The sequence below is a fragment of the Microtus ochrogaster genome, chromosome 2, assembly GCF_000317375.1.
Source record: "Microtus ochrogaster isolate Prairie Vole_2 chromosome 2, MicOch1.0, whole genome shotgun sequence".
In the NCBI taxonomy this organism is placed as follows: Eukaryota; Metazoa; Chordata; class Mammalia; order Rodentia; family Cricetidae; genus Microtus; species Microtus ochrogaster.
Window position 1 is genome coordinate 4,092,541 of NC_022010.1, and position 23,981 is coordinate 4,116,521.

Here is a 23,981-nt window from a genome sequence, read left to right on the forward strand (position 1 = left end):
CTCTGTCTCCTTTCATCGCCTGATGAAGGTTAATATTCAGGGGGATGCCTATATGTTTGTCTTTGGATTCACCTTCTTATTTAGCTTCTCTAGGATTCATGCCCGTCTTTTCCACATGAGTCCTGGGCCTCACGCAGGTCTTCATGGTTGTACCAAGACATCTCAGCTCCTAGGCTGCTCTCAAGCCTGGTGACTATGTTCTGAGAATTAGTCAATTTTAGTCAGAATTAGTCAGTTTTGTTACTATAAAAGCTTTATAGACTGGCCCATGGTAACCCACTGCAGGCCTGGTCTACATGGCATAGCCTGTGAGCCCCATATGCACGCACATATGTGCACACACATTGGCTCCACACCCACATAGGGTGTTGTTACCTTACTGATGCTGTGGTCAGTTTCGACACAATGGTGAGTATTTGTGAATCCAAGCATCCCTAAGCATGGAAAAGCATGCTAAAGACACGGTGAAATATGTTAGCGCTACCATCACCTCAGCCCGTTACTGTTCCTGGGTTTGGCATCTGTTTCGTTGCAGGCACTAGACTCGCAGTAGACGTTTCTAGATAAGTGACCTGCAGAGGAATGTTCTGTTCCCATAGAAAGAAGAAGTAAGGAAGCGACACATCCGTCTGCACATGGAAGGGACGCTCACCGCCAGGGACAAGGTCGGAGTGCAGGACTTTGTGCTACTGGACGCCTACACCAGCGAATCCGCCTTCCTGGAGAATCTTCGCAAGCGGTTCAGAGAGAACCTTATCTATGTACCGTAACCATTCCCATTCCTCCCTGTGCACGTCCTGGATGACCTTGAATGACCTCACCACAAAGGGCACGTAGGGGGTGCTCTCCACCCAGCCGGGTAGAGATAGGAGTAACTTAAACCACCCTACGCCACAAGAGATACTCCATCAATTTACCTAACTTGAGAATCCAGGAGCAGTCTAGGGTTTCAGGCAGCCACTGCTCTGCTCTGCCTTTCTTCCTGATGCAGTTTCTCTTGGCTTAACAACAGGATAGCAGCCAGTCCCCGAATGGGGGTCTGGGCATTAGCTTCACAGACATCTCCCTGAGCACTGGTTGAACATGCAGGGCGAGCTTGCTTCCCTGCGCTCCAAAGGCCCCCACTAGCCTCCCATTGCCAGCACCTCTCCAGACTTCAGCTGATGACTCTGCTCAGATTCACACTGTGTTCACATTTGTGATCTAACCCCTACCAAAGACCCCTTGGAAGGCAGTCACAAACAAGCAAGGCACTTAATGTCTTAATGCAGAAACAAAAATATTTGGGTCCCTTTGAAAGTAAGTGGGGCGCTCTCAGATTCTGAATTTGCTGTGTCTCACAGCACAAAGGGGCAGATGTCTACGTCAAGCACTCAAATCGTTGCTGACAAGGTTTTTAATCACTGGGACAAAAATCAGCTGTGGATCCAGGAGAGAGACGAGCATTCTGATAAAAAAAATTCTCTGCTTCTTTAATCAATGTAACCAGAGCCGTGAGGGTGGGAAGTTGTGCAGAGTCTTAGGGTCAGTCCTGATGACCCTGTTACCCCGTGTCATTTCCACTCTGCTTATACAGAAAGTGTGTTTCCATTTTATAATCAAGGGTGATGATTCTGAAGGTCAGGATAAAACATACAATTTAAGAAATATTTTTTTCTAGTAACCTTGGTATCAACACGCTGAATTATAACATATAATACAGTATATACGACATATATAGTATATACACACACCATATAGTATAATACATATAAATATATATAGTATATATACACACTTTATAGTATGTATACACGTGCACACTAAAAAAATAAGACAAATATTTTTATTTCTGTTGAGATCCTGTCCCCTCCTCAATGGAAGCTCCCGGAAGCCCTGTAGCTAATTCGCCTTCCCACGCATTGCCTTCTGCACACCTCTGAACATGACACTATTTGTACACAGAATTCCTCACGTGTGGTGTGGTCCCTTCCTTCAGACATACATCGGGACCCTGCTTGTGTCCGTGAATCCATACCAGGAGCTGGGGATCTACACTGTGAGCCAGATGGAGCTTTATCAAGGGGTTAACTTCTTTGAGCTACCACCACACGTGTAAGCAGCTGCTCCAGGGTTGTGCTTAAACCTAGATGCCTTTTCCCCCCACTGTATATTTTTCCCTCTCTCTTCCTTCTTCATATCTGTCTGTCCATACGTCTGTCCATCAGTCCATCCTCCGCCTTCGTGAAGGATGCTCCTTAGGTCCTGTCTGTACTCTTGCATGCAGAAGCAGTAGAAAATGTTAGGAGGAGGGGGCTTTGTGGAGCCTCAGAAATGTGAGTGGCTGGAGAGTCATCTTCTCTGGGATGTGGCTACTGTGGCGCCACCTGCTGGTGCTTGAGAGTCACTGCAGCTAAGGACTCCTTTGATCTGATCCTGAGCAATTTTCTTGCCTGGTTGGCACACTGGGCTTTACTCAGCCTCCCGCTTCCCTCTGCTGCTAATTCTAGGCTAGTTCTCCCCTTAGGTGTCTTGGAGGCAAAGCCTCCTCTTAAAATATCTACAGATTTCCCCTCAGCACCACCAGTGGTTCCACCACTGAGCCCTGAGCTTGCCATCTTAAGTTTCGCTTCTGATTCCAGGAATAAAATGCTCGTGGTAGTCTCACCTCACGGGCTGATAGTATTGGAGTTTTTAATCTTTGGTTTCCCCTGCACTTCAGGTGTTGAGGAAAGAGAAAACAGCGTTTTATCATATTTATAGAGCTATTTAATACTTAGACAAGATGTTTCTACCTACGGTTAGTAGAATGTCTCACAGGGGTGTGATTTAGGCTTATTCCCCAAAGAAATGTAAATAGATTTTTTTAAAAAAGGAAGTTCGGTGGAACTCGATGTGCGTTTGATGGTAGACAGTGTGTTTGATTCACAGTCTCTAGAATCAGATCGATTAGGCCGTCTCAGTCCCTTACTGTTGCTGGGATGAGCTATCACAGCAAAGGCAATTCAGGGGACAAAGGGTCAATTCGGCCTCACGGGTGAAGGCTAAGGAGGCAGGAGTGGGAATCAGCTGGTCACAGCACATCCGCAGTCGCAATCGGGAAGCAGAGATACTGTATCCTCACTACTGCTCAGTCTTCTGTCCCTAGTTACACAGCCCAAGATCCCAGGCACGGCATCAGTGGTGGGCAGATCTTCTCCCTCAGTCTCCCACAGACCGGCCCACATCCCAGGTGATCCTAGGTTCTGCCATGTTTGCAGTTACCACCAACTATCACACAGGTAGATTTCAACAAGGTGCCCCTTGCCTTTGACTCTGTCACGGAAGTTTGTCATCAGTGTTCTCTGTGGCAGGCCACTCAGACGATCCCGGCAGAGGGGTTTTTCTGAGGGGTCTCTCTGTCGCCTCCCAGAGACAGGACATCTGGTCTTTCTGCCCAGGGCAAGTGAGCAGCATTAAGAAGCAGTGTTCTTCCGCCCACTCTTCCCCTAGCTATGCCATCGCTGACAATGCCTACCGCATGATGTGCTCAGAGCTAAACAACCATTTCATCCTCATCTCTGGAGAGAGCGGGGCTGGGAAGACAGAGGCCTCCAAGAAGATCCTCCAGTACTTCGCAGTGACCTGCCCAATGACGCAGTCACTCCAAATAGCCCGAGACAGACTGCTGCTGTCCATCCCAATTCTGGAGGTGAGTGGCCTTAAGGACCCCTGTGGGAACTTCCAGGAGGCCCCAAGGAAAAGGAGCCCTTTGTCTATGTGCAGCAGTAAAAATAGGCAAGTGAGTACTGAGAAAGAGGGGTTTGACAGGCGCTGTCACAGGGAAGGACATGACCCTGAAGTGAGGCAGGCGGATTCGGACGTAAGCCCCAGCAGCCTCAGCAAAGCCCTCTGGCCCAGAGCTGTCTTCCCAGCTGGTGCAGAACAAGTCACTGTGCCCTGCGTGCCTGCCCTGTCTGTAGGAGATACTCAGCTACAGCGGTTTGCAGCTGGCCCTTGGGTGTAAGGCGGGTGTAGCAATAGCTGCCAGTAGTGCACACTGAAGCCACAAACACTGTCCTGGGTGATTTCTAATAGCTCCCCTCTGAGATTCTAGGGGACCCCACCCCCGCTTTTCCTGTGTCCAAACACAGCGTTAGAATTGGCTCCTCTGTGGCTAGGGACTATTTTTAGAAGATAAGTGTGGTTTCCCTCTTTAGCCCCTCCCACCGCCCTCCATTTTCATGAGGAGCGGGTTGTTTGGGGGCTGGGACTTGCCAGGCTTGGTGAGCCGGAGCGACACTGTGTGACATTTGTATTCAAAGGCTTTCGGAAATGCCAAAACCCTCCGGAACGACAACTCCAGCAGGTTTGGAAAATACATGGACATACAGTTTGACTTTCAGGTATGCGGCAGCCCCGGGCAGGCTCTTGGGGTCCCTTTACCCAGGTAACTTTTGGGAAAGAGGCATTATTGACCCAAGCAGTGGGAAAATCCAGGGTCAGGATCATTTTCAAAAGTCTGCATGTGGGTGTGTGTATAGGCATGCGTGCTGCAGGTGCGTTCCTAAGCACATGGCACCCATACGGAGGTCAGAGGACATTCCAGTCCTTACCTTCTGCCTTGTTCGAGATCAGTCCTTACCTTCTGCCTTGTTCGAGACAAGGTCTCCTGTTCCACCGCTCCACAGGTCAGGCTAGCTAGCCTGTGAGCCCCCTGGGGATCTTCCCATCTTACTGTGAGAGCGCTGTGACTGTGGACGCCTGCCGAGGATCCCAGGCAGCTTTATCTGCACCATCTCCCCAGGCCCTACCTCATCCTCCGCCCCACCCCCTTCTATGTCTTCATGGCCAGTGCTGGGTGTGGGCAGACACACGGATGTCTAGGACGCCACACACACAGCTGCTGGAGTTCATAGGTGAACCTATTAGAAGATGATAGATTGCATTAATTACAGGCTCCTGTGTGGTGAGGCTGTTGTCACATAGTCCAGAGTACAGCCAACTGCTGTGGCACATAATCCCAGCACACAGGGGGCTGAGGCAGGTGGATAGCCATGGCTTTGAGGTCAGCCTGGGCTACAGTGTGATGCGGGTGGTGTTACACTTGCAGAGGTGTCCCACGGATGCATAAACAAGTCCACAACAGCCCTGCTCACAGCATCAGACTAGGTGCTGCATCCAACACAGAGAGGGCTCCTTGTCCACCCACAGAAGAATGGCTACGGCGGGGTGTGTTTACACAGTGAGGTGATTCAGATAGACCACAGCTTGACGTCACACAGGTGGGCCCTGGCGATGGACAGGTTGCCGTTTTTTCACAGAGCTTGAAAACAACCCATTGTGCAGGTGTGCGATCTGTATGAGCGGACGCACAACTTTCTCAGACAGGGCAGGGTAGGGAATACCTTCCACTCTGTGAGCCAGACAGCCTGGATCCAAACACCACCTGCTGTAGCATGAAGGCAGTTATGAGCAGCATGTGAATGAATGAAGGAATGAATGAATGAGGCGGTGCTACATACATCTGTTGCATGTCAGTAATATGTCCTTACAGACACATATATATTCCAAGTGGCAGGCTGGGGTGTGGCGGGTATCTGGGGCTTCAGAGCAGCAGCTAACTCTGGCTGGCTCAGGGCCTCCCAGAAGCTGGTCTATGAGCTGCTCGTGGCATGTACATAGACCCTAAAAGACATTTCCTGGCTCTGAGTGGATTCAGGCTTCTTTTGTAATCAAAATTTAACACATACACTGGAAATGTCAGCTCAGTGCATTTTGTATATATGTCTGTCCATAGGGAGGGGGGGGGTTACCACTCAGAGCAACATGTAGAAATTCCCAGCAGTCAGAAGTAGCCCCAACAAGGGTTACCTTGCCAAGGGTTGCCATGATACTAGTCCCTCAATCACAGTTGTATGTAGCTGATTCTCACGACAGGGTCACATAGGTCAAATAGGTTTCTCAAATGTATCATGTTGACTGAGGAAAGCCAGGCATAAAACATAATGCAGAATAGAATGCCCCACACTGTAGCCCAAGTAGGCCTAGAACTTACTACAAAGCCCAGGCTTGCCTCAACTCCATGGCTATCCCCTGCCTCAGCCCCTTGAGGGCTGAGGTTATGTGCCACAGCACTTGGCTGTACTCCGGATTACATGGCAACAGCCTCACTACACAGGACCCATCACTGGTGCGATCCGTCTTTTTCTAATGGGTTCATGCGTGAACTCCAGCAGCCATGTATGTGGGTTCCTAGACACCCACGTCTCCACCCGCACCCAGCACTGTCAGATGTGATTCTTGTCCATCAAGAGCTAGAACTGTGGTGACAAACTCAAAATCAGTATGGGAGTGAGATGGGGCCGAGGGGTGGGCTCAGAGGGTAACGTCACCAAGCCTGGCAGCCTGAGTTCAGTCCCAGGGCCCTCGTGGTAGGAGGGAAGAACTAACCCCTGAAAGTGAGGGGTCCTCTGACCTCCACACCCAAACTGAGGTGCACGTGTCCTCGCCCCCCCCACAAATATACAAAAGTGATAACATATGTAATTTTTAAAAATCTGTGTATATAAGCACGTGGTATTTGTGTGCGGGTGCCCAGAAGCTGGAGTTACAGGAGGTTGTGAGCTGTTGGGCAGAGTGCTGGGATTTGAACTCCTTTCTGGAAGAGCAGGACATGTGCTGTCTCTCCAGCCATGCTTAAAAAAAAAAAAATCCTTTTCAAAATCACCACCAGAGTCAGTAGAGATGAGGTCATCTTTTCAATGAATGAGGAACTGGAGGGATGGCTCAGTGGTTAAGAGCACTGGCTGCTCTTCCCGAGGTCCTGAGTTCGATTCTCCGCAACCACGTGATGGTTCACAAGCATACATAAATAAAAATAAAACAAACTCATTCAATCCAATGACACTAAGTGTTAATGGTGATTTTAGAAGACCTTTACCTCACACCATACACAAAAATTAAATTGTGTGAGTTAGCAAGACAGTTTGGTGTGCACAAGCCGTTGCTCCACAAAGGTGATGGCCCAGGTTTGGTCCCCAGAACCCACATGGTGGAAGGATGGAACAACGAGATCCTGAAAGTTGTTCTCTGACGTCCACATAGGTGCTGTGGGACATGTGCATGCCTGCTTGCACACATCTACACATACTAATACGTACACATTTTAAGTTATTTTAAAATTAGCACAAGAGACTATAGTCCAAAACATTAAATGGTAAGACAGGCTGAGAAAGTATCTTCCTGACCTTGGAGTGAGCAAAAAACAGCCTAGAAACATCAATCACTGACCCTGAGAGACTGTTATTCATTCAAATCTTAAAGCACTTGGGAGATGAGGCAGGAAGAGCACGAGCTCAGGACTAGCCTGGACTACACAGTAAAGCTGAAGTCATTCTGCTACTGAGACTTCCCCCAAAACCACCCTAAGCTAGACCTCCACGGTTGGTCAGGCCCACAGCGGGGGGGGGGGGCTTGTCAGAGACATCCCCCTGCATTTTTTGTTTCACAGGGCATCCCTGTAGGTGGGCATATCATCAGCTACTTGATCGAAAAATCCCGCGTTGTCTACCAAAACCACGGGGAGCGGAATTTCCACATCTTCTACCAGCTGCTAGCGGGTGGTGAAGTGGAGCGCCTCACCTCCCTGGGGCTTGAGCAAGACCCCCAGCTCTACAAGTACCTCTCACAGGTGGGAAGGAGCAGAGCCCCACTCTGGTGGCCCTCGGGAGGAGGGAGCTGGGTGTTTGCTGTTCTGGTTGGACCCTCCTGCATCTTCTCTTCTGACGGGCAGCCTTCTCACTTTGGTAAAGCAACCCAATGTCTAATTCCAGGTAAAAATTAGATTCGGTTGAACAATCTCAGAAACAGAGGGAACACCACCAGGGGCAGGACACCGGCCTCAAATGTGCGAGGCTCTGGGTTTGCAACCCGGTACCAACTAAAATGAACAAACATGGTGGAGCCAACCCCCAGATATGTAGATGTGGTCCTTCCAGAGTGGGATGGGGATGCCAGAGCTGGTATAGGGATGCAGCTCAGTGGTCCAGCACCGGCTGGGGCTGCACAGGGTCCTGGTTTTCAGTGTCACACACACTCCCCTTAGGTTTGCCACACAGTCAAGGTAGAGTTGCTGGTGCAGGTCTGACAGGCATTGCTGTCCCTCTCTGCCCCATCCACCAATCTGGAAAAAACTCGCCCCAGCTCCCCGCCTTCCACTGTGAGGTGGAAAGAGTTTGGCCATCTCTGTGAGTGGGCCTGGGAGTTAGCGCTGTCAGAGGGACATTCAGAGATTAACTCATTTCTCTGCAGCCTGTGCCAGGGTTCTACGGTACCCGGGCTGTGTGAAGCATTTGGTCCCATTAGCACTTTCTTTGCCCAGAGCTGCCCCCACCCCACTTTTCCATCTCACTGGGCCTGGCCATTCGCACTGAGGTGGCCAGGCAGAATGCAGGGGAGAGAGAGCAAAGGTTACAGGAAAGTTAGGACCAGCGTGGCACAGAACCCTGGGAGGAAAGCAGGAATGACTTTAAAGAGCCAAGTCGAATGGAGATACAGAGACGACACAGACAGAGACAGAGACACAGACACACAGACAGACACAGAGACACGGACACAGACACAGACAGAGACACAAACACAGACACACAGACAGCGACACAGACATGGACACAGAGACAGAGACACAAACACACAGACAGAGACACAGACACACAGACAGACACACAGACACACAGACAGACACACAGGCGCAGAGACACAGACACACAGACACAAACATACACACCTTTATTTTTATAGATTTTTCCCCCCCTGACCCAACTGCTTTAACCAGACCCATATGCCCCACTGGCTTTGCCAATGCGTGTTTTTGTTTTGTTTTGTTTTTAGCCCATTTCTTGATGCCCCACAGTGTCAGGGAAATGTCCAGCAGTTTGCACTGCTCTGAACCAACTGTGTGTCTCAGACAGACAGATGTGCACACACTTTGCCTGCAAGGGGCAGGAAAAGATGTGGGAAGGGACAGCTGCTCGGATTCCATGGAGATCCATTCTAGGACCCTTCATAGATGCTCAGCTCAAGTCTCATGTAAAATACATGAGTTTGCATATGACCTACGCATCCTCCTGTATATGCTAAGTCGTCTTCAGGTCCTCTGCATGACCAAATACAATACAAATGCTGCTTTAGGAAGTTACGGGGCCTGAGGAGATGGCTCAGTCACTAAAGTGCTGCCCCCCAACCATGACGACCTGAGTCTGAATCCCTGTCATCCACATCAAAAGTGAGGAGGCAGAGACAAGAGAAAGGGCCCTCGAGGCTCAAATCCAGCCAGTCTAACTGAAGGGGACTCCCACATAGTTGGGGTTTCTTCCCAGACCCCAGATTAGGCACAAACCACCCCCAAACACCTGTTTTCACAGGGAGACCCCTTTGTTAGCGGGGGGGGGGGGGAGCTAAAGTGGCTGCTTCCTGGCTCGGTCCTTGCAAGCGTCATTTTTAAGAAGAGAAAGAGGGAATATCTGGGTGGGATGGGCTAGGATGAGGTGGTAGAAGAGACAGAGGGCAAGGGAGAAGAGGGAAGGAACAAGGGAAAGGAGGTATCTGTCCCAGAGGGGTCGGGGGACAAAGTACTGCCTCTGGATAGAGAGAAGATGGATGTGACCCACAGGAAAATGGCGGTTTAGAAAGGTAAAGGGAGACCCCATGTTAGGATGAAGTGTTTAATTTTAATTGGGTATATTAATTAGGTGAGCCAAAGGAGCCTTTTTTGGTTTTTTGTTTTTTGTTTTTCAAGACAGGGCTTCTCTCTTTAGCTTTGGGGCCTGTCCTGGAACTAGCTCTTATAGACCAGGCTGGCCCCAAACTCAGAGAGATCTGCCTGCTTCTGCCTCCTGAGTGCTGGGATTAAAGGTGTGTGCCACAACTGCCCAGCTCAAAGGGGGTTTCTGGGGGGCTGGAGAGATGGCTCAGTGGTTAAGAGCATTGCCTGCTCTTCCAAAGGTCCTGAGTTCAATTCCCGGCAACCACATGGTGGCTCACAACCATCTGTAATGAGGTCTGGTGCCCTCTTCTGGCCTGCAGACATACACACAGACAGAATATTGTATACATAATAAATAAATAAATAAATAAATAAATAAATAAAATATTTTTTAAAAAAAACAAAGGGGGTTTCTGATTGCTGGATTTCAATACTTTGATATCTGGACCTTGGTGGTAGACCTCAGGAGGAGGAAGTGGCCAAATAAGAGAACAGACCTTGGTGGCCAGCTTTAAAAATGTAATCTAACAGTTTTTAGCAAGGCAGAGGGACTGGGGAGAAGGCTAGGGCGAGTGTCCCCTCACCAACCGAATCAGTGAGCCCCAGGATCAGTGAGGGACCCTGACTCAAAAAATAGGGTGGAGGGTGATTGACCTCTGACCTCTACGCACAGACTCAAGGGCACAATAGTTAAACACTGTTATACTGTACTGTTTAGGGAATAATAACAGAAGTCTGCACATGCTCAGTGCATTGTAACTTACCTGAGTATTTTTGGTTGAATGTGAGAATACAGAATTCACAGACATGGAACTTGATTTTCTACAACTGGGAATTTTATTCTGACTGATTCTCAGTGAACACTATCTACAATACAGACACATTTTAATACGATAGATCTTTAGGTAGCCAACAAACTGGGAACATCTTGTATTCCAAATGCAAAATAACTTTTAAAATGTCTAAGCTGTTTCCTTTTAAGTTGCGACGTTGTAGGGCCAGCAACATGGCTTAAGGGATGAATCCACTTGCATCAAAGTCTGATGATGTAAGTTCTATCGCTGGCTGACACACAATTAATAAAAACCCAGAGACAGCAAAATGCCACTACACCTGGCTTCATGTAGAGGAGAACAGACTCCTGCAGGTTGTATCTGGTCTCCACATATCCTGGCGTGCATATGCCCACACATATATACATACACATAATTAATAAATACATGCAATAAAAATTGTGACATTAGTGGGTCTGTTATTTAAAAGGCAGTACTCAGAATTAGCTGAAAGTCTGATCCCGTCTCTGCTGCCGATCAGTCTGTCAAGTGCGCATCCTCCCCTCCTCCATGGGACTGCCTCCAGTCTAGCCCTGCAGTGAGGGATTTTTGTTTGTTCTGAAAATCCGCAAGCGCATCAGGGCCATCATCCAAATTTAAGTGCTGCTATTTCTTTGCCTGTTTCAGCCAATCCCTTTTAGACAAACGCCTTCCAGTTACTTAGCAAAATGGAAGAGGAAATGTGGTTTAAAACAGGTGCTGAGAATATAGATCACTAGCTTTGAAAGTTTCTCATGACAGGGATTTTTAAAGATGAAGTACCAAGTAAGATTGAAAATAAGAAGTTGCCAGCAAATGATCTCCGCTAGGTGGTTGAAAAGCGTGTCTACAGTGGAAATTACAGGAGTGGGTTCTGGATGGTCAGAGAGCCACTCTGAGTTAGGAGCAGGTGTGTGCATGTTCAACTGTTCCTAAGATGCCACAAACTGATCCAATTGTGTCATAGGGTCACTGTGCCAGAGAGTCGCCTACCAACGACAAAAACAACTGGAAAACTGTGCTCAATGCCTTTTTTGTCATTGATTTCACAGAAGCTGACCTTGAGGTAAAGGCCCTGGGGTTCTGTCTGGATGGGAACTACCCTGTTTTCCTGGGGTTTTGGTCACTGTAGGACCACTGAATTTAGCAAATAAAAACACGTGTCAAGGCCTGGAGGATAAGCAAATATCCCAGATACGGCTATGGCATAGAGCAGTCGATAGAGACCTGGAACATGGCAGTGGGATGGTGCAGTCAGTCAGTAGAGGTCGTGTTGAAAGCAGGTGTAGGAGCTGAAGAGATAGCTAAGTAGTTAAGAGCACTTGTAGCTCTGGCAGACAATTTGTTTGGTTCCCATTACCCATGTCAAGTGGCTGGGAACCACTCATAACTCCAATTCCAGTGGACTCAATGTTAGATACTATTTTTTTTAAATAGACTTATTTTATGTGTATGAGTGTTTTGCCTGCATGTATGTTGGTACATTCCATACGTGCCTGATGCCCACATAGGCCAAAAGAGGGTGCCAGATCCCCTGGATCTGGAGTTACAGATGTCTGTGAGCCCATCATGTGGATGCTGGGGAAAGAACCCAGGTCCTCTGTAAGAGCACCACGTGCCCATAGCCACGGAGCCATCTCTCCAGCCCCCTAAGAAAAAGAAAGCCAGGTGTTATTGTGCACACTTGTGATCTCAGCAATGAAGAGGCAGAGGAAGGGGTCTTGGGCTCGTATGGTAAGTTCCAGGCCAGCGAGAGAACTGGTAAACAAAAATAAAAGGTGGACACGATGCCTGTGAGCTGACACCTGAGTTGTCCTTGGTTCCGGGCACACAAATGCAAACACATACATATGGATGTGCACACGCATGAACATGCATGTGACCATGCACAGGGTGACATGTAGGACATGTTGTAATGCAAGCACTTGGAGATAAATAACAGAATGCTGAGTGTAAATCTGCCTCATGTGTTGTATGAAAACAATTATAAAAGATCAGTCAGGGGCTGGAGAGATGGCTCGGTGGTTAAGAGCATTGCCTGCTCTTCCAAAGGCCTGAGTTCAATTCCCGACAACCACATGGTGGCTCACAACCATCTGTAATGAGGTCTGGTGCCCTCTTCTGGCCTGCAGGCATACACACTGACAGAATATTGTATACATAATAAATAAATAAATATTTAAAAAAAAGACCAGTCAGCCTAATCAAATAGAAAACGGGCATTTTGCCCTTTGCTCAGCTTGTTTCCGCAGTGTTGCACAGGGAGGTAACATGGTCCCTGCCCGGGTTACGTCCAGCCCCGATTAGACTCATCGGGCTTGCACATTTATTCTTTATTTACTCTCCAATTCTGAAACAACTTGCATCATGGGTAAACATTAAATAGAATTTTGGTTTTTGATTGTCCATTCTGATTATAAATCTGTTTATCTTTCAAGAATTAAATGTTGTCTTATAAAATGAGAATATTTGAGACATGTTATTTGAAAACTGAATGGATTACCTGTGGGGTGGTTTGTTTGTTTTGAGACATGGTCTCGCTAGGTAGCCGGTGCTGGCCTGGAATGCTAGTGATTCCCCTGCCTCAGCCTCTCAAGTGCTAGAGTTACAGGCATACACTATCCCTGCTAGCTGGGAATTTGTTTTATAAACTGTTTTTTAATAAGAATGTTTTGTTTTGTTTTTTGGAGAGAGGGTTTCTCGGGGTAACAGTCCTGTCTATCCTGGAACTCACTTTGTAGATCAGGCTGGCCTCACAGAGATCAGCCTGCCTATGCCTCCCCAGCGCTGGGAGTAGAGGTGTGTGCCACCACCGCAGGGCTTATAAACTGATTTTATAAAATGGATCTCTGTAAGTTCGAAGCCAGCCTGGTCTAGGTAACAGGGCAGCTAGGGCTATTACACAGAGAAACCCTGTCTCAAAAAACCAAAACTAAATAAATAATAAAATGCTTATGTACTTATATTTTGTGCTGGGGAATGAGAGAGGCCTCTACGCCTCATTAAGATCATTAGTACTGGAAGTGACCAGGGCCCATTTCTAGCGAGGAGGCAGCTGGCTCTGTGAGCTGGGCTGGGATTTGGGGGAGGAGACATCTCAATGCCATTTGTCAAAGAGGTGCTGCTGACTCCCCTGCCTCTGCGCTCTGTTTGCCTACATCTCTAGAACCTCTTTGGGATCATTGCCAGCGTCCTGCACCTAGGCAACATTTGCTTCAAGGAGGACAAACAAGGTTGTGCCAGCGTTCCGGACACACACGAAATCAAGTGGATTGCCAAGGTGACCTTCCTTTTCTGAAGAGCCAGGGGGGTGGGGAGCCTGGTCCCCAGTGCCCACAGCAGCCCAGATGCCCAGTACTACGTGCTTTTGCTGATGCCAGTTAGGAAGATTATGGGGAGCTATGACCACTGAACTTGCTTCTGTCTTTTGTTTTGTTTCTGAGATAAGATCTCTCTACACAGCCTACACTGGGCCTGACCCGGATCATCCTGTCTCTGCCCTCTGAGTGCTGAGATTACAGGAAAGAACCACCTTGGCTAGTTAGTTCAGTGAGGCCCTTTTCTCCCTAAAGTGATGAGGGTGGGAGACCCTGGACCTGGAGAGGACACAGGTTCTCTACAGTCGCTGAATGAGAGCCAAATTCCTTCACGCAGCTCCTGGGGCTCTGCCCGGCGGTTCTCCTGGAAGCTCTCACCCACAGAAAGATTGAAGCCAAAACAGAGGAGGTGAAAAGGGAGAGATATGTGTCCCCCACCCATGACTGCCTGACTCAGATGGTAGCTCTCTGGTGTCCTCTGTGGGTAACAAACCTCCAAACCCAGCCCACCACAGGCCCTGAATGCTCCAGCTCTTGCTGGGATCTCAGGCTTGTCTTCCGACACCCACACCCCTATTCCTCCACCCTCTGTTTCTCCATCCCCCATTAATCATCTCACCCCTCGTCTCCTTCCCCATCTCTTTCCATCCTCCCCTCCCCCTCCCCCCAGCTCATGCCTAGGACTTGCTGCCTCCTTCGTGGAGTCTTGCGCAGGCTGCTCCCTCTGCTGGAATGCCTTCCCCTGTTCTTCATGCTTTAGCCCCGAGAGCCCTGAATCAAGGCCTTTCCCTGATCACCTGCCTCGACCTCACCTTTCTCCTCATGGCACCTGTCACTGTCTGCACCATGGCTCTTCTCTGTGTGGTTCTTTGCGTGTTTGTCAGTGCTCCCACCTCTGCACCAAGCTCAGTCCGCAAACACCAGGACACCAGTCTGGGTCCTGGTCTCCTAACCTGTATTCTTTGCTCAGTCCCCATGGAAGACTAGTGTGAGAACTGAGGGGCGGGGCCCATTCTGTCTGTAAATGACGCACCTTACCCTTCCTTTCAGGTGATATGCCCACTGACAGTAGAGCTCTCTGTCTATGCTAGAGATGCCATGGCAAAGGCCATATACGGGCGGACATTTACTTGGCTGGTCAATAAAATCAATTCCTCCCTAGTCAACCAGGTGGGTTAGCATGTGTTGCACATCTTGTTTTCACTGAAGTGGTGATGTCTTAAGATCATCATAGTAAAGAGGTCGTGAAGGATGGACTGCACGCGCCTCGTGGACAGGGTTCTGTCTTATCGGGTCTTCCAATGCCTCGCACACAGTAGGTGTGCACCTCAGATGGCTTGGCAGTACTTCTTGAAGTCTGGTGCCCACAGCACCTGTGGTATACCAGATGGCTCTGGGTGCATACAGCAGCTTTCTACAACCATAGAATTTTAACAATGCCTAAGCACGTGCAGCTGACCTCCGAGTGCCTGCTTTTAAGTGGGTCATTTCTCCTTTTTAAGTGGAATCAGATAAGATGGGAGTTTATTTAAGGCCAGAAATTGAGGCATGACTGTAGGCCTAAGAGCAGAATACAGACCGGGGGAAGCAGCATCTCAGTTCATTCTGACAGAAGAGCCTGCTGTGTCCTGTTAAAAACAGTAAGTGGCCCTGGATAGCTCGGCAGTTAAGAATGCTATTGTTTTCACAGAGGACGCAAGTTCAGTTCCCAGCATCTGCAAAGGGTGGCTCATTGCCACCTACAATTCCAGTTCTAATGACCTCTTTTGGCCTCTGTGCATACTGGAACACATGTGGTATATGTGCATACACACACATAATTATGAATATTTAAGGTAGTAACAATAAGCATATTTTCTTTTTTTTGCTATTTGACAGCTGGTATTTTATTCAGATAGCAGTCTCATCACATGTAAGAACATTGAAAGAACTCAAATAAAATCAGATGTGCAGGTCAGTCTTCACACATCACAGCCAATGATGCCACGTTTGCCTATGATCTCTCCGACATAAAACCACATCCACACCTCAGTGGCCACCAAACCATTCAGCACAGCTTCCTTAACTGTAAGATGTTTGAAGCTACCAGTTTTAGCACGCTGAATTATTTTTTTCGCACTCTGAATAGCTGCAGGAGTTCAGCAGGGGTTGGAGGAACCAGCTCAACCTTGGCGTATTGCCAAAATGTGGCCAATGGAGGCTTCGAGTAAGTCACAGCAGTGGATACTAGCCCCGGGGCTTTCTCCGCGAAGTTACGGACGAACTTGGCCATGGTCTAGGGTGGAAGGTCATAAGCATATTTTCTATGGATCCAACTGAGCTCCACAAGTTGGGTGACGGAAAAGTGTAGAAGTTTACTTAGCTTAGGGTTCCGGAGGCTGGAGAGTTAAGAGCACAATGCTGTATGTAATGGAGTCTCCTCAGCACTGACATAGAAGAGGATGGTCCACTGTAAGGTAGGATGTTCTGGTGAGTGGCCCCTCACTGTCTTGGTGGCCCCTCCTTGGGACCTTGTCCTCCAAATATGGATATTAATGATCTGAAGGTATTTCTGACATGTGAACTTTGGGGAGACACACTGAAACCACAGCCTCGTTGGGAGGTGCCCACCTTTGTGGTATAAAGTGGAATTCATGCCACTGCCTCCTCTCACCTGGGCACACACTTCCTGGGCAGTTTGTAGGTCACCTTTTATTGTTGGTTTTTGGATCAATGCAAACCTCGGAGACTGGAGAGAAATGAAATCATGACGAGAAGCAGAAGGCAAGGTGTTACTGGCCTAGACAAGCCACAGGCAGGTCCAGCTGGGGGGCTGGCAGGAGGAGCAGCCTGACAGGCCCCAGCAGTTGCCCTGTGAGCCACTGCAGAAGGCAGGAGCCATGTGCTTTAGAGTCTCAACCTTGGGGAAAACAACAGGGCTCTGAATATCGCAAAATGTCAAAGCCAGCTGGATCAGTCCAGTTTCCCCTACCGTAGTGATGATGAGAGGGATGAGTATCACACGGCAAGAGAGGAGATGCTCTCTGCGTCGGCTCTGGTCTCTCTCTTCACAGGAAGTCAGCAGCAGTGTGTGACAGGGGCTCTGCTCCGATGTTCTTATCTAGCTAATGACCTGCCCCAGAGGCCCTACTTCCAAACTCCATGGTCAAGTTTAGCTTCCTCTTAAAGCCTCACTGCAGGGATTAAGTTTCAACACAAGAACCCTTTGAGTAAAAGCTAGAAAGATGGCTCAGGGGTTAAAAGCACTTGCTGCTCTTGCAGAAGACCCAAGTTTGGTTCCCAGCACCTGCGTCAGGCAGCTCACAGCTGCTGTAACACCAGCTCCAGGGAATCCAACACCCTCTTCTGGTCACTGTGGCTACCTACAAGCAGGTGGCAGACACACACACTAAAATATAAATACTTTAAAAAAAATGAAGTTTTGGAAGCTACACAGATGGCCCAAGCCACAGCACAAGCAGCTAACAGCATGCATTTCCCCCACCACCACCACCACTAGGATTTCACCCAGAAGACTGTGATTGGGTTGCTGGACATTTATGGCTTCGAAGTCTTCGACAAGAACGGGTGAGTAGCCACTGCTGCCTGCTGTGCTTGTCTCTGTGGTTTCAGTGAGAGTCTACGCCATGGTTAAGGAGCTGGAATTGGTTTTCCTGTCTCTTGGTCCCCGCAGCCCTCAATTCACACACTGTTCTAGGCAAGTGCCCTACCCACAGGCTGCCTCCCCAGCCACTCAAACACTGACCTTTTTCCACGTGGTCCTTCCTGCTTACTAGCAGACTGCTCTATAGAGAAGAACTGTGCACTCACCAAAAAGTGGTTCTGTGGTGCCTGGCCTATCTATATGATTTGCATGACCGAAATTCCCCACATCTTTAGTTTTGAACAGTTCTGCATAAATTATTGCAACGAGAAACTGCAGCAGCTGCTGATAGAGAGGACGCTGAAGGCCGAGCAGGCAGAGTATGAATCTGAAGGCATCGAGGTGAGCAGTGGACCTGTCTCCACATTTGAGGGAGTGAACATGTGTATCTGGGAAGAGAGAGGAGCAGCGAGGGAGGAAGAGGGCTCAGGGCACAGTGGACCCCAGGCTTTGGACACACTGTTGAAGGGCTCTATCCCCCAGCTCCACCCCGACCCTCCTCATTCATCTGAGAAAGATCCTGGATTGAGGATTTTAGTTCTTCCCTTGGAAAATACTTGGGATATTTAGGAAGCATCATTTAAGGATTTTAAATTTTCGGTATTGTGTGTGTGTGTGTGTGTGTGTGTGTGTGTGTGTCTACATGGTGTGTGTGGAGACGTACATGCCAGTACATGGGACAACTTCATGGAGTTGGTTCTTTCCTCCACCTTTACATGGGTTCCAGGGATCGAACTCAGGATATCAGGCTTAAGTGACAAACACCTTTACCTACTGAGCCATCTTGCCAGCCCCAAAAGCAGAATTTTTAAAGATTTAAGTTGGTGTATGTGTGCGTTGTGTGTGGACGGGCACCTCAGTGCAGATGCCCCTGGAGGCCAGAAGAGGGGTCAGGTTCCCTGGAGCCAGAGTTCCAGGCAGTTGTAAGCCACACGCTGTGTGTGCTGGGAACTTGAACTTGAGTCCTCTGTGAGAGCATAGAGTGTTCTTAACTGCCTACCCATCTCTCCAGCCCACCAAGTGAATCAAATTTATGTAAATGTTACTGATTAAGACCAGAGCAAAAACATTTGCCAGATCCAAGCAAGCTTTGGAAATCACATCCAACATGAACAGCCTATCATAGCAGTATCATAGCTTACCTCCCTGCCGAGCAATCCAGTAATTCTGGAACATTCCTTCAGAAGCTAAAACTGGAAATGTTTATTAAAAACCCCAAAAGTAAAATTTGGATATGAAAATCAGATTTTGAAGGCTGGAGAGGTGGCTCAGAGGTTAAGAACACTAACTATTCTTCCAGAGGTCCTCAGTTCAATTTCCAGCAACCATATGGGGCCTCCCAGGCACCTACAATGAGATCTGGTGCCCTCTTCTGGCAGCCAGGCATACATGCAGGCAGAACACTGTAGACGTAATAAATTTTAAAAGAAATCAGATTTTGAGAAAATATTTGGAGAATCCCTGTCAAACCAATGTGCTTGGTGCCCCTGTGCATTCTAGGACAACTCTTTCCTCTTCTTCTAGTGGGAGCCTGTTCAGTACTTCAACAACAAGATCATCTGTGATTTGGTAGAAGAGAGACACAGAGGGATCATGTCTATTCTGGTGAGAAAACAGTGACCTGGTTCCTTCACTGGGTGTCTGCCACAGTGGATGAATGTTGCCAGGGTTTGAAAGAGGAAGTCCTGTGTAACCCCAGCAGCTCAGGCGGATTGCCATGGGTTTGAGGTCAGTCTGGACTATATACTAAGTTTCAAGACAGTCTAGACTACAGAATGGGATGACTCAAAATGCGTGTGTGTGTGCATGCAGTGTGTGTGCATGCATGTGTGTGTGTGCATGTGTGTGTGCGTGTGTATGTGTATGCATGTGTGTGTGCGTGTGTGCGTGCATGTGCGTGCATGTGTGCATGCATGTGTGTGTGCATGTGTGTGTGTACAGGCGAGTGTTTACAGTGGCCAGTGAAGTACCATCATTGTTGAGGAAATAAACACACAGCAATAGAGAAATGTGCTAGCTCAGGCTGAGCTGCTTTCACAGCTTTCTCTCCAGGAAGCCTCTGCACCGTGCATACAGCTGTTTCTGACCCTGGTGACCAGTTAAGAGTGTTCAAATAAGCTGCCAGGGAATCCAGGAGTGTCTTTGAGAAGTCCATAAATTTGGCCAGAGCAAGGCATGGTGGGAACTGCCTGTTAGCCCATCATTCAGGAATCATGAGCTTGAGGCTGTTACAAGACACTAAGTAGGGGGCAAGAGAGGAAGGAAGGAAAGAAAAATGGATTAGACTGGGCTGTGATGGTAATATGCCTGCTATTCCAACACTCAGGAGGCAGAGGCAGGAGGATTATGAGTTTGAGACCATTTGAAACTACACAGCAAGACTCTAACTAAAGGCAAGGGAGAAGAAAAAGAAAGACGGGAAGGGGAAGAGGAGAGGGGGAAAGAAGGAAGGAAGGAAGGAAGGAAGGAAGGAAGGAAGGAAGGAAGGAAGGAAGGAAGGAAGGAAGGGACACAGGTTGGAGTCTGTGCCGGTGGAGCGCATATAATCTCTGCACTGGAAAGGCTAAGGCAGGACTTGGAGGCAACCTGGATACTCAGCAAAGCCTGCCTCAAAAGAAAAGAATAGGAGGGAGATGGGAAAGGAAATAGGACAGCAGCGGTCAGACGCAGGGAGAGTCACTATGTGGCATCTCCAGTCTCTCTGGGGTCAGCCCCAGTGTCCAAGCACATGTGCTGGGTACACCTTTGTCCCAGGGGTCCACCTGGTCTCATGTGGGGCAACAGGAATTCCATCTAGAACATCCAACCACGGCTGGAGAAAGCACTTAGATCTCAGCCAACCAGTGTATGCCATGGTGTGGGGTTGATCTGAACCAGTATACACTGTGGTGTGCGGTTGAGCTGTCTTTTCATTTGAAAGGATGAAGAATGCATCCGTCCAGGTCCCGCCACAGACTTGAGTTTCCTGGAGAAGCTGGAAGAGAAAGTGGGCAAGCACGCACACTTCCAAACGTGCGTACTTCATCTGGGGGGCTGCCTTGTGTGGAGAATGCTATGTCTTCTTTCTTGGACCCGTGTCCAAGTCCAAGTACTCTGGGGCTGGAGAGACGGCTCAGTGGGTAAGACCACCTGCTGTGCAAGCATGAGCCCCTGAGTTCGAATCCTAGCACCCACACAAAAGCTGGGCGTGGCTGGACACATCCAGGGCTGTGGAGGTTGAGAGAGGACAATTCCTGGAGCTGGCTGCTGCCAGCCGACCTAAAAGAATAAAGCAGTGGGTGACAGAGAAGGATACCAGTGTCCATCCTCCTCAGGTCTCTGTGTGCCAACCACGTACATATGTTCACATATACCACACAATGCATACACACAGTACAGTGACTTCATATACAAAAATAGCATCCTGGAAACCGGCTCACATGCCAGCATGCCTGTTAGAAGAAATTGGACTGACAGGAATTCCAACTAGAGTGAGTATCTTGCTTTGTTTGACGGTGGTTACATTTCACATGTGGTGCAGGCATGAGATGGTCCTTCTGAACAATTTAGGCACAGTAGCAACAGCCAGATTCAGTGACACAGGCCTGCCATCCCAAGGCTCGGCAGGCTGAGACAGGGAATCAAGACTTCAGGCCAGCCTATGCCACACTGAAAGACAAAGAGCTTAAAACGAAGGAGAAAATGAGAAAAACTTGGGGTGCATGGGCTGGAGAGATGGCTCAGCCGTTAAGAGCACTGACTGCTCTTCCAGAGGACCCGGGTTCAATTCCCTGCACCCATATGGGAACTCACAACTGTCTGTAACTCCAAGATCTGACACCCTCACATAGACATAAATACAGGCAAAACACCAACGTACACAAACATAAGAACAAATAATAAGTGTGAATATGCAGCAGGGAATGTATTTATGTGTGTACACATGTGTGTTTGTGCGTGTGAGGGCGGGTGGCCATGGAGGCCAGCTGTCAGATTCCCTGGAGCTGGAGCTACAGGCAGTTGTGAGCTGGGAACTGAGCCTAGGTGGCCTGCAGGAACAGCACGTGTTCAGAACCACTGAGCCATCTCTACAGACCCTGAATGTTTGATTTATATGCAACCCCCAAACCAATCAAAAGCATTCACAACGTTCCAGAAAGAAAATTCAAATTTTAACTTAGTCTATGAGACAAATAAGAGAAAAACGTAAACGTGCTGTAGACCAAGGGGTAGGCATTCCCTTAAACTCACTCAGGAGGTAGATGATCCCTAAATTCGAGGCTAGCTTGATCTATGTAACAAGTTCCTGGTCAGCCAGACACCTGGATTCAGTCCCAGCACCAACAAGCAAAATAAAACCTGGCTTTGAATCATAGTCCCAGCGTGGCCACTTACTGAGTGGGCAGAGCTGATGTGACCCCTCTGCATTTGAGCCCCACTTTCCGCACGGTAGGATACTACCACAGCTACTCAGTAGCTTTCGGAGTGTCCACAGACACTGTCATTGATAACACCCCTGTCAGACCTGAGAGACACGGATGAAGCTAGATATGCAAATGAGGTGAGCATGGACAGAATGGTCTCTCGTTGGGACTTAGGGTCTGTCCATTAGGCTAGGCGTGCTGACCTGTAGGGACCAGCCTGTCTCCAACTTTCCAGGGCTGGCATTACTGGCCCACACAGCCAGGCCTGACTTACTTTTTTTTTTTTTTTTTTAAGCTGGGTTCTGAAAATCAAACTCAGGTCTCATGCTTTTACGGCAAGCATTTTGCCAAGTGATCTATTTCACCAAACCTTTAAAGAATGCATATGTTAATATCTGTGTGTGTGAGCATGCCCGTGAACACATGTACCACCCTGGGGAGAGGTCAGTTCTCTCCTTCCGCAAGGTAGGGTCCTCAGATCAAACTTAAGCCATTAGGCTTGGTGGCAAGCACCTTTGCCTGTGGAGCCATCTCGCTGGACCTACTCCTCCTCTTGCCCTTTTCTCCTCCTCTCTTTCTTCTACTTTTTGGAAACAGGGTTTCATGATGTAGCCTTTGCTGACCTGAAGCTTTCTATGTAGACCAGGTTGGCCTCAAACTCACCAAGATCCTCCTGCCTGAGTACTGGGATTAAAGTTGTGCACTACCACACCCAACCTTTTTTTTTATTATTATTTTAAAAAATGGGGCTGAAGAGGTTAAGAGCACTTGTTGCTCTTCCAAGGGACCCAAATTGGTTCCCAGTGCTCACATGGAGATTCACATCTGTCTCTAATTCCAGTTCCAGGGCATCAGGAGGTATCAGCTACTAATGTGGTGTACAGACACACATCAGGCAAAACACCCAGACACACAGGATTAAAAAACAAACAGGAGTATGGTGGGGGAAGGTGGGGAAAGCTGGAGGAAGGGAAAGAGTGGGAACAGGGATAGCTATGTAAAATGAGAAAAGATTGTATTAAAAAATTCTTAATAAAAAACTAGAACAAACAAGCAAAAACCACCCTGTGAGTTGTCGAGGGAACCCAAGGCTTTCTGCTTGCCACACGTGTTCCACCAGAGAGTCATGCCCCCAGTGCCAGGTGACTTTATTAAAAGCAAAGCCTGAATATTCCTCCCAGGCAGATAAGGCTTCCTTCCTCACTAGCTTAGTGGGGGGCAGCTCTAAGTGTGAGAGCTGACACACAGCCAGACATAGGGCGCAAGGCTCACTGGGCGCCTCCTTCAGGTTGATGGCAATGTCGCTGAGCGGCTGGCCCAGGACTTTCTCTGTCATTCTTGCTGCCATGAAGGAGAAGGGTCCAGCAGCATGTGTCTGTCTTGCAGAAGGAAGCTGGCTGGTCCGAAGGGCTGGAAGAGGATTGGCTGGCTGGAGTTCCGCCTCCTGCACTATGCAGGAGAGGTCACCTACAGCACCAAGGGTGAGTGACAGAGGTTGTAGGTCACTGTCTGTGGGTCACAGCTGAGCGGGTGCCTGTGTGCGCATGCCGGTCACCAGGTCGTCCAAGGAGGTGCCATCTGCAGTCACCCCAAAGCTCCTGCACTCGAGCACGCCACCTGAAGGCTCTTTCACGTTTTACTTATTACTTCAGATAGAACCACCAGTTTTTAAAAACTAAATAAATAAAAGTATTCACGCACTACATAGCTCATCCATTAACATGTGCAACTTGAGGGTTTTAGTGTGTTCAGAGTTGTGCAACTGTACACTCAATTTCATTTTAGACAAGTGCCCCTTTCCATTCTTTGCCCCTCCCCACAGCAATAGAGATTAAGAAATTTCCTTCCTTCCTTCCTTCCTTCCTTCCTTCCTTCCTTCCTTCCTTCCTTCCTTCTCTTCTCTTCTTTTCTGTTTGGTTTTCAAGACAGGGTTTCTCTGTGTGGCCTTGGCTGTCCTGGAACTCGCTCTGTAGACCAGGCTGGCCTCAAACTCACAGAGATCCGCCTGCCTTTGCCTCCTGAGTGCTGGGATTAAAGGCCTGCGCCACCACTGCCTGGCTGAGAATTAAGTAATACACATCC

The 23,981-nt window shown here is 48.6% G+C and overlaps 1 protein-coding gene and 1 pseudogene across 1 annotated transcript in view; one reads left to right on the forward strand and one right to left on the reverse strand.

Moving 5' to 3' along the window:
- Positions 1–635: 635 nt before the first annotated feature.
- The window catches only part of Myo1h (myosin IH), a 41,910-nt gene continuing 18,564 nt past the window's right edge, over positions 636–23,981 (forward strand). The window contains exons 1-14 of the mRNA XM_026783538.1: positions 636–761; positions 1,979–2,094; positions 3,472–3,670; positions 4,284–4,364; positions 7,472–7,651; positions 11,504–11,602; positions 13,703–13,816; positions 14,191–14,262; positions 14,904–15,023; positions 17,353–17,420; positions 17,733–17,838; positions 19,021–19,101; positions 20,417–20,508; positions 23,286–23,380. Of these exons, the coding sequence (XP_026639339.1) occupies positions 636–761; positions 1,979–2,094; positions 3,472–3,670; positions 4,284–4,364; positions 7,472–7,651; positions 11,504–11,602; positions 13,703–13,816; positions 14,191–14,262; positions 14,904–15,023; positions 17,353–17,420; positions 17,733–17,838; positions 19,021–19,101; positions 20,417–20,508; positions 23,286–23,380 (1,549 nt within the window). The remainder of the gene's footprint in view (positions 762–1,978; positions 2,095–3,471; positions 3,671–4,283; positions 4,365–7,471; positions 7,652–11,503; positions 11,603–13,702; positions 13,817–14,190; positions 14,263–14,903; positions 15,024–17,352; positions 17,421–17,732; positions 17,839–19,020; positions 19,102–20,416; positions 20,509–23,285; positions 23,381–23,981) is intronic.
- Positions 15,815–16,134, reverse strand: LOC101986894 (annotated as a pseudogene).